General features: G+C 37.0%; 1 protein-coding gene across 2 annotated transcripts; it reads left to right on the plus strand.

The window, feature by feature from the left end:
* Window positions 1-731: 731 nt before the first annotated feature.
* Window positions 732-6542, plus strand: LOC107684268 (G protein-regulated inducer of neurite outgrowth 3-like). Of its 2 annotated transcripts, none has more exons than XM_016480495.1 (2): window positions 732-843; window positions 4187-6542. In XM_016480495.1, exon 2 carries the CDS (start codon window positions 4284-4286, stop codon window positions 6306-6308), a length of 2025 nt encoding a protein of 674 aa, XP_016335981.1. In that variant the 5' UTR covers window positions 732-843; window positions 4187-4283; the 3' UTR covers window positions 6309-6542. The 2 variants fall into 2 exon arrangements, with proteins under 2 accessions (XP_016335981.1, XP_016335982.1); XM_016480496.1 differs by lacking the exon at window positions 732-843 and adding an exon at window positions 863-927.
* Window positions 6543-10111: the final 3569 nt, after the last annotated feature.

The following is a 10111-nucleotide window of genomic DNA, read 5'->3' on the forward strand; positions in this document are numbered from 1 at the left end:
TATATATATTATAAGAAAATATGCTCTTGTCAAGCTAAGGACACGTTATTAATTTTAACTTGTTTATTTGCACAATAAAAATGTAAGTTAGACATAGCTAGGTAAGTGAAGTTTGTTAGTTTACTTAGGAAGTTAGTTTACTTGAGAATGACAGTTAATTTCTGAACTAATTTTATTTTTAATTAATTTCTGAACTGACTTATGTTTGTACTGTTGTTTTTCGTCCTCAAAATTATGTCACAAAGGACTTTACACAAAAATGATTAAGCCTACCAATTACAACAATATTCCCAAACATGTGTTGTCTGAAATTGTTTGTTGATTAACAGAACAAAGAAGAAACACCTGAAATATTACCTAATGAATTTTTAAATGATTTCAAATTCATTTTAAACCAACCCAAAGTAATTAAATTGTCATTTTAAAAATATTTTTAAAGTTTGTATTATATTTTATTATTGTATTTTTACTTAATTGTGATGCTGTGGAAAGAAAATAACTCAATATGATTTCTATTTTTAAGGGGGATAAACAGCGAGCTTTTTATGCAGTATATTAATCTGATGGAAGGACATGAAGAGATCTACGTATCTTTCTTGTTACTGGAGTTTCTTAAAGGAGCAATGGCGTCACCTAGCGGTGATAGAGAGAAGCGCACGCCTCCTGCTGCCACCCGCCACAGGAAGATTGAGTTTGAGATTCGGATGCGCTTGGAAGGCGTGGTTTTATCTCACTGACACGCGCCTAACATTCTTTCATTGATAATCCGTCGAGCTCGCCAGCTAGTGAGTCAATAGCGCACTAATCAAACGAAAATTAATGAGACGGACGCACACGTACCAGGTAGGATTTTTATGCCCGTGCATTATTATCTGCAGCTCCTACAGGGAGACATTACGGTGGGGAATTTGCCAACAAGGTCAATGGGTGGGTTCAGCATTTTTTTTTCTTATGTAAAGCTTTTAATGGCTGTCTTAAGACAATGGTAAGCATAATTGACAAATGGTCACATTTAAGAGATTTAAACCAATTCATATGGGTTTAATTAATTTATCATACTAATGCATGGTGCTATTTAGATTTTGTCTGGCTTTTTGTCCTACTACATGTATGTGTGTGTGTGTGTGTGTGTGTGGGGCAGGTTTTGCCTATATATTATGGGGGACCAAATGCACCCACAAATATTGAAAAACCTGAAATCAGCTATTCTGTGGCCAGTGATACTAGATAATGTTTTAAATTGTACATTAAAATGTAGAATGCAAAATGGTTGAAATTGATTGAAAATCATTTAAAGGTAGGGAATTGAATATCATTAGTTCACTGTGTGTGTGTGTGTGCTCTCCTAACCCAATTTAAAGATGAGTTTGCTAATGTTTGCAAATGAAACGTGTCTTTATAAATTACTGCATGCATTGCAATCTGTTGTCATATTTACAGCCCCAATCAATATGCATGACTTCACCCTGTTAAAACTGATTATTTTAGGGTCATTTGTGTAGTCTTTTGATAACCAGTTCCATGCAGAAATACTTCTAAAAATGCATTTCACTGCCTGAAGTCTGGATTTATGTATGTTCTTGTGAAATATTTTCTGGATAGAGAAATTAACATTTAAAATGAGACAGTGATGCCAGAACTTAATATTTGATAGTGTGTTCCCCACCCCCATCCTCCTGCAGATGTGAGCGTCCTCCGAACGGCTCTCATCAATGACAGGTCACGATTTGAGACTTGGCATAATTGACTTTCACGCTTTTGTCAGGCAATTAGAGTGAATGTTTCCGCAGTGGCCAGTGAATCGCACTGGCTCAGTGTTTTGTTTTTATTTATGTTGTGTGAGTGCGTGTGTGTGAGTGTGTAATATGGCGCACAGTTTTACACGCAGAAAGGAACAAAAAGGAAAGAAATGTAAAATATCATACCCACCATACCATAATTATACAAACTACACCGAAAGCACTTTCTGCAGCAGACAGAACTGCTTTGTTATGCATTATAGTATAGGCATGGTAAAATATTAGTATATGCATGGTAAAACATAATGGTTATTTTCTTGTAAAACATACTCCAATAATCTTTTTATTTAACAATGAAAAATACTTTTTTTTTGTGTCAGGAATTGTGTCAGAAACGACAAGTAACATACTGAATCAAACGTGAAATTTTGAAGTAGAAAGACAGAAATAGTAGTTTCTGTAAAACATAAAACAGTAATCTTTAATTACAACTTCAAAAAAGCATTTTTTACAGTTTTCAAAATGTCATGTTTTACTCTGTTTGTGTTTATTTGTGAAATGTATTAGAAATTTCTAAGTGAAAATTGTTTTGAATAATTCATACACCATTTATTTATTGATTGAGTGTAACAGGAGCAGGGTGTCCAGTGGTCAATATATTTGCCATTTGCCAATATGTGACCCTGGACCACAAAACCAGTCATAAGGGTCAATTTTTCAAAATTGAGATTTATGTATCATATGAAAGCTGAATAAATAAACTTTCCATTGATGTATGGTTTGTTAGGATAGGACAATATTTGGCCGAGATACAACGATTTGAAAATCTGGAATCTGAGGGTGCAAAAAAATAAAAATATTGAGAAAATCACCTTTAAAATTGTCCAAATGAAGTTTTTAGCAATGCAAATTACTAATCAAAAATTAAGTTTTGATGTATTTACAGTAGGAAATTTACAAAATATCTTCATGGAACATGATCTTTACTTAATGTCCTAATGATTTTTGGCATAAAAGAAAAATCAATAATTTTGACCTATACAATGTATTTTTGGCTATTGCTACAAATATACCCCAGCGACTTAAGACTGGTTTTGTGCTCCAGGGTCACATAGCTGTTGTTTTATGATGCTTGATGATACTTCTGCATGCTCTAAAACCCTAAATGTATTTGTATTGTATGCTTTTGGATTGAGTCTATGGCTTCAATGGTGAAACTAGCTTTGCTCAGTGTTGCTGAGGCTGATCTTTACCATGAATCAGCTGTGGTTTGACTGTCAGATTTCCATTTTTGAGGCTCCTCGGGGCTATTTGAGTCGCTAAGGTCAAACACTGAATAATTGCTCACCAGCTCCTCAGAATAGAGAATGATACAGAATATGGTGGGATGAATTCAAATACTGACTTAGTGCCATTATATACTAGTGAAATTATCATAAAATATATTGCCAAGTATCACAGTACATTGCTTTGATAGTGTAATTGCTTTATTGCTTGAATAAAATAAACTTTAAAATCTGATAATAGCCTTCATGTCTTAGTATATTGAGAAAATGTGTTGTTATTATCAGTTATGCTGACTGCAGTGTGTTTCTGTTATGTTTGAAGTAATTATGCCAACAAACTACTTTTAGGACCCACAATTCCTTTGCTAATGAATAGGAGTATGGACTGGAGCATCATATACAAATGAAAATCACGGGGAAATTTTGAATATTTCCAATATATTGAGTGTTAAATTAATTCAGCAGACTAGATACTAAATCAGTCCTCCTGAATATTTAATAATATTCACTGTATATATGTCATAAAACTGTTTTATATTATAATGTACAAAGAAAATTTATTTTTACTCATTTCATTTACAGTTAATTAAATTACATTTAATTTATTAGGATAAACTATGTAAAATACAATTAAATCTTAAGTTATATTAAAATATTTTAGAATTTAATGTTTTTGTGCCAGGTTGTCTGTATATTTGTGTTGGTAGTTTTGTGCATTATATGTGCATGTGACAGACACAAAATTAAGCATTTTTCTAAATAATTTATAAGCCTGTGTTGTACAGAGTAATTGATGTCACAAAAACTGTTTTTTCTATTGGTGTAATGCTTGACTGAACAAGTAAAGGATGACACTGCTACGAGTAATGGCTTATGATGGATTAGTTGTACTTTTTGTTTCATTTTAGTGGGACTTCCTATTGAGCTGTTCCATACAGTTATAAATAACCTCAAACGTTTACACTGAATCACTGGAACACTTTACTATTTTTCTTTCTTATTATATTTTGTTTCAGTTTCTTGTGTTCCCTCATAACTGTGTATATGGTTTGCAGATAAATGACAGATTCTAACACAGTTTATTCATAATGATCATAAGAAGGCAGCAGTAGGTATATCTCCTCTTGTGTATCTAAAACTATTTTTATCTGTCTGCTCTAGGGAAGCCTTGGAGGGGACAATATCAGGCTTTCAGGGGGGAACCAAACTGAGTTTGGGATATATTGACTTTGAATTTATCACACAAAAGGGATTTAACATGGAAAATGTACCAAACCCCAAAAGGACTGTCACTGTCCAGATGATGCATCAGCATGCTAGTATAGATGTGCTGGGAGATAAGGAGTTAAATGCTAACTGGGACATTGAGCCAAAGTTAACCTTAAATCAGGATTGCTCCTCTGGCAAAAAAACTAAACCAGATCAGGATAATATGCACCTAACGTCCTCCGTCAAAGATTCCCACACCACTCTTCTTGGAGGGACTGTCCTTGAAGACAAAAACATGTCATCCCATGGCAGTGAAGATCACAGGAAACCTAAGAATAGTCACACAAACATGAAGACGTCAGGTCAGTGTGCCAGGAACGCTGAAGGTACAAGAACTGAACGTGGCATGAATTCGAATTTGAAAACTGTCCTTTCAACATCCAGCCCATCATCTACAGCTACATATAACAAGGAGAAAAATGGCAATAGCACAACAAAGACACTTGAAAACGAACAACATGAGCCCAAAACACAGAGCAAAGCATCAGTAGCTGAAGAAACTAGTGCAATCAAAGAGACCCTTCACAATCAAATGCCAAGCCAGGCTCAGGCTTCCCTTCGCAAGAATTCATCTCCCAGCACCAACAACACAATCAAAGACATGCCACTTTTATCCGAATCAAAATATGCTGGTTGCACCACCAGCATAACCATCAGCAGTACCCCATCTGAACTGGCATCCACCGTCAATGCTCCTAAAACCAGTCACTCTCGAGTTGCAACAACCGAAACATCTCAACCAGCACCTGGGACAAGTATTAAGACCCCACAACCACACGAGATCCATCATACGCCTGTTAAAGAGGACAAATTTAGCAATGTTTGCTTGAAGAAGGACTTTAAACTGCCAGGAACCTCTCAAGAGACTTCTTCTGTACACCCATTGGAGTCTTCGACTAGCAATGCAAGTCTCCCAATCCACACCGAAGTGATTGATGAAGAGGTCCAAACGCTAGGAGCTTCTCCTGAAGAGCAGAAGCCGGTCCACTGCAGACTCTATCGTGAGGCTTCTACCATGACTTCAGCAGTTCAGTTTGGCAACCAACCCGGCATGCAACGGAATGACGTGGAGGTGCAGGCGGTGCCTACGGTCTGCAGTCAATCTACAGCCACTAGCCCTAGTCTTCTATCTCTACAACCCCATCGGAGATCAGTTGGCCTGCTACCTGAGGAAACTGACAGTATAGCAGAGGTCGTTGAGGTGAAGACCACCTCAGAGATTTATTGCTACACACCATCTGTTGTTTCATCCAGTACAAAGCCTCCACAGTCTGGCACAGTGATGGTGCATGTAGATGCTGACCTTCAGGAAGAGTCCAAGCTTGGGGCCAAGCCTAAAGAGCCTCTACACAACAGCCAAAAAGGATTTTCACCACTTCAACCGGTTTATCAGATCAATATCGAGACCTGCAGCCAAACCAAACAATCAAACGAGACTACCTGTCAACTTCAGAGCCAAGGTTCTGGTCCTCATAATGTGGCCTGTGTGCAGGAACCCAATGCAACATCTGATCAGGCCTGCAAGAATCTGCCAGAAAAATCGGCCAAGCCTCCTGCATCTAAATCCGAGCTGCCTAAGGAGGCAGGATCTGCAAAACCTTCAACGGACATCACAACGGCTACTCCTCCAACATCAAGCTCCACACCACAGAGCAAAAAGAGAGACCGGCAACAGCAGGGAGCATCCAAGCTGGAGCCTGAGAAAGACGACCAAGAGGCCAAGCAGTCGAAGAAGAGCGTGCATGACGTCATGTGGGACGAGCAGGGTATGACGTGGGAGGTATATGGAGCGTCGGTAGATCTCGAGTCGCTGGGTTTTGCCATTCAAAGTCACCTGCAGTGCAAAATCAAAGAGCATGAGAAGAAGATCTTCACCCAGACGACTCTCAGAAAATCCTTGTCTTCGCCTCCCGGCAAGAAGAACAAAAGAAGGCAGGTTAACATCAACTTCAGGTCCATGTTTCAAAATGTTCGCAGACCCAACTGTTGCTCGCGGCAGTCAGTGCTAGAATGAAAGACGTTTGGTTGTCATTGATGTGATCTTCCATGAGACTGTGCAAAGCATGTTGGGAGATTTCTCTCATTTGTTTTTTGAGGAGTTTTGAGTGTTATGTGGAGAACAGTAATCTTAAAGAAAATATTTTTAGAAAAAGTTGAAATTATTTATGGTGATAGTGAAGCTATAATGATGTTTAGAGTGCAATGGCAATAATTATAATTAATATAATAATGGTAATTATAATATATAGTAATCTGCATGTGTATTAGTTCAGAATGGCAGTCTTTTAACAGATTATGCACTGTACTGAAGAGCAGATGTATGCATATAACCTTTTTAACTGACTTTGTTTCGTTGAATATCTTTTAAAACTTTACAAGTAGTAGATATTTGTTTTGCATAATTTCATTTGTAACATACTGTTGATTTATTGTGAATATTTCAACTTTTTTAATTTAGAAAAATTAGACAAGAGTTTCCCAATGCTTGTTGCTGCCATACTTGGTGTAAACTGAGCCTGTTTCTGTTCAAAAATCCAACAGTGATGTTACTATGATTTTATATTAAAATGAGAAAAAAGCAGTTACTGTGTTTACAGCAATCATTACAGTTCATGAGTGTTGGTTAGCAAGCATTTCACAGCAGTGTCTTATTCCATCAAAATTAGCATACTGTATATTATATCACTCACATTAATGTGGAAATAATGATGCTAATGAGACACCTAAAGATACATCAGGGATTATTTGGGGGGTTTAAACATCTCTTACATGAGTTACATCTCATGTGTATGTCATTTGCAAATGTTGTATAATAAAAACAGATCTACATCATTCCAACTTACATCATTTAAGAACTGGCCTTCATTTGGCTATGCACAGCTTCAAATTTTACAACACAAATAGACTGATAAATATAAAGAAATGCACAGACCTTCTCTGTTATTCATACCATCATTAAGACTGCTAATAAATTCCCTCTGGATCTCTGATTTGAACTCGCTGTCACCCTGCTGGAGTCCTGGGTGGTTATTTGTGCATTACTGTATGGTTGCTAGGGTGTTTATGGGTGGCTGCTTACTGGGCCAAATCAAAACAGACCACAACAGGTCTTTGTGGTCTTCTGGTCTCCAGATATGGCTTGGGTCTTTCTTTCAATGGAGGTATATGGTATTATTTTCACATGTTTTATCATCTGCAAGATTAAAATCCAAAATTTGCTTTCCTAAAATCCTAAAATTGCCTCAAGTCAAAGCCAGTTATCTGAGGTAAAATTCAAGTACAAATGGTATTAATTATGCACTTAAGTTTAGTAATTAATATATACCCCTAAGTATGAGAAGTAGTAATGATTATGTGCTCTTATTAAGGTAAAATAGAAATTACTTTCTGTGCTGATGTGTTAAAGAAACGGTCAGTTACTGTATGTATTAGTGATTTTTTTGTAATCATTTGTCCTGTGAATGATTGAATGTTTTGTATTCATTTGATGTGTGTACAAAATACATGTATAAAATCATTCAAAACCTTACATTTATTAGGTCATCTGGAATCGACATAGTTTCAGGATGTACTGTATGCAACCAAACGCAATGCCTCATTTACTGCAGGGAATTCTGCAGTTCTCGCAACTGCAAACCCAGCAAGTTCTCATGCATTTACAGAACATATTGTAGTCTATTCCCTGCATCACTGTATAAAGCTCTCTTTGGGGCCAGCAGCAGCAGCAGGATATTACATCAGAGCTTCTCCCCGGTTGTCTGATCAGTTTTGCATCAGCTGCCGTCTCCATCACAGCTCCCTTTTGTTTACCTGCTGCTGCTGCATTAAATAATTGTAAGAGCTCCAGTGCTTCCTCTCACGGCGGTGCTCCCCGTGGAATATTTGCCCTACATATGTTTGTGCAACACACACACACAAACCTTGATTTACTCTCTCTGTCCTTCTCCTATACTGTACCTCCCTCTCGTTTGGTCTATACTGTATGTACACAGCACTCTGCATGAACACGGTACAACTTGATGTCACATTACTTTTATTATAAAGCATTATAGGCACAGCACAGAAACCATGTTTTTGTTGTAAGAACAATTAGATATAGTTTTATCTAACATAAAATTAACCTTGCATGAACAATAGCTAATCACATAAAATATCTGAATCCCTTTGAGCCTATTTTCATAATTGCACAAAACAACAGTTTTGTAAGCTTTATTTAGAATGCCTTATAATTCCAATTGTAAATATGTATAAAAATGTATAATTCTAATTATAGTTATAATACATTTTAATTTGTATGCCTATTTTATACCTATTAACTATCTATTTATTGTGAGATTCAAAAGTCTGGGACTACTAAAAATACTTGTATTTATGTGTGTGTGTGTGTGTGTGTGTGTGTATATATATATATATATACATATACATCCATACATATACTGTATGTATGTATGTATGTATTTATTTATTTATTTATTGTAAATAGAAGTAGCATAATCACAATTTAGTGCATGGATGATTTCAAAAATGTACCTGTGAGAATAAATCCACTGAATGTTTGAGACTTGACTTTGAATGTCACTAATCTTTACAGGATTCTTGATTAACCCTGTCTCATGCAATGATCCTGCCTGTTATTTCTAATCCACAATATTAAAAACATGCTGCATTAAAAATATGACTGAAATATTGAAGGCCGGATAAAGAAGTTACAGTCTTTATTTGAGATACATGGGCATTCTGGTTATGTGGTGACAGCACTGTCACTTCCTATTAGCCACAATTTGTGAGCGGTACTTTGAGAATATTCAGTCTCCTCATCAGCTCATATTAAATGTTAAATAAAAAATGTGCAAATAGCTGCAGGGTGACAGACCATCATCTTCTACACGCACCTGATCTCACGCTAAGATGCCGCCTGCCCTTCCCTCTCCTCCTCGTCCTAATTAAATCCTGACAATATGGCGCTCTTCACTCATAGCTTCGGCTCAAAGCTAACAGTGACAGTCCAAACCAGGTGTCAGTAACTGTACATTGTACCCCATACACGTCTCTACGGATATTGACATAATATTACATATAATACATACACTGATCAGCCACAACATTAAAATCACTGACAGATGAAGTGAATAACATTGATTATATTGTTATAATGGCAGCATGTGAACAGTCAGTTCTTGAATTTCATGTTTTGGAAACAGGACAAATGGGCAAGAGAAAAGATCTGAGTGATTTTGACAAGGGCTAGACGACTGGTTCAGAAAAAGCACACTCCAAAATGGCAAGTATTGTGTGGTGTTCCCAGTATGCAGTGGTTAAACCGACTAAAATTGGTGCAAGGAACCAGAATAAAAGGTCATATGAGCCCAAGATTCATTAACCTGTCTGGTCCGATTACACAGAAGAGTTACTGTAGCTCATATCGTTGAAAAACTTAATGCTGGTCATGACAGAACGGTGTCAGAACACACAGTGCATTGCAGTTTGCCAGAGCTCTGTAGCTGCAGACCTACAATGGGCATGTGAGCATCAGAACTAGACCAATGCAAGAAGGTTGCCTGGTTTAATGAATCACGTTTTCTTTTAGATCAGGTGGATGGACGGGTGTATGTGGCATTCCCTGATGGCAGTGGCCACTTTCAGCAGGATAATGCACCTTGCCAAACTGCAAATGTTGTTCAGGAATGGTTTGAGGAACAAGACAAAGAGTTCAAGGTGTTGCCTAGGACTCCAAATTCCCCTGATTTCAATCTGATTGAGCATCTATGGGATGTGCTGGACCAACAAATCCAGAACATGGAGAAAAAAACTAAAATT

This window comes from Sinocyclocheilus anshuiensis, unplaced genomic scaffold, assembly GCF_001515605.1.
Source record: "Sinocyclocheilus anshuiensis isolate Anshui unplaced genomic scaffold, SAMN03320099.WGS_v1.1 scaffold1371, whole genome shotgun sequence".
Classification (NCBI taxonomy): domain Eukaryota; kingdom Metazoa; phylum Chordata; class Actinopteri; order Cypriniformes; family Cyprinidae; genus Sinocyclocheilus; species Sinocyclocheilus anshuiensis.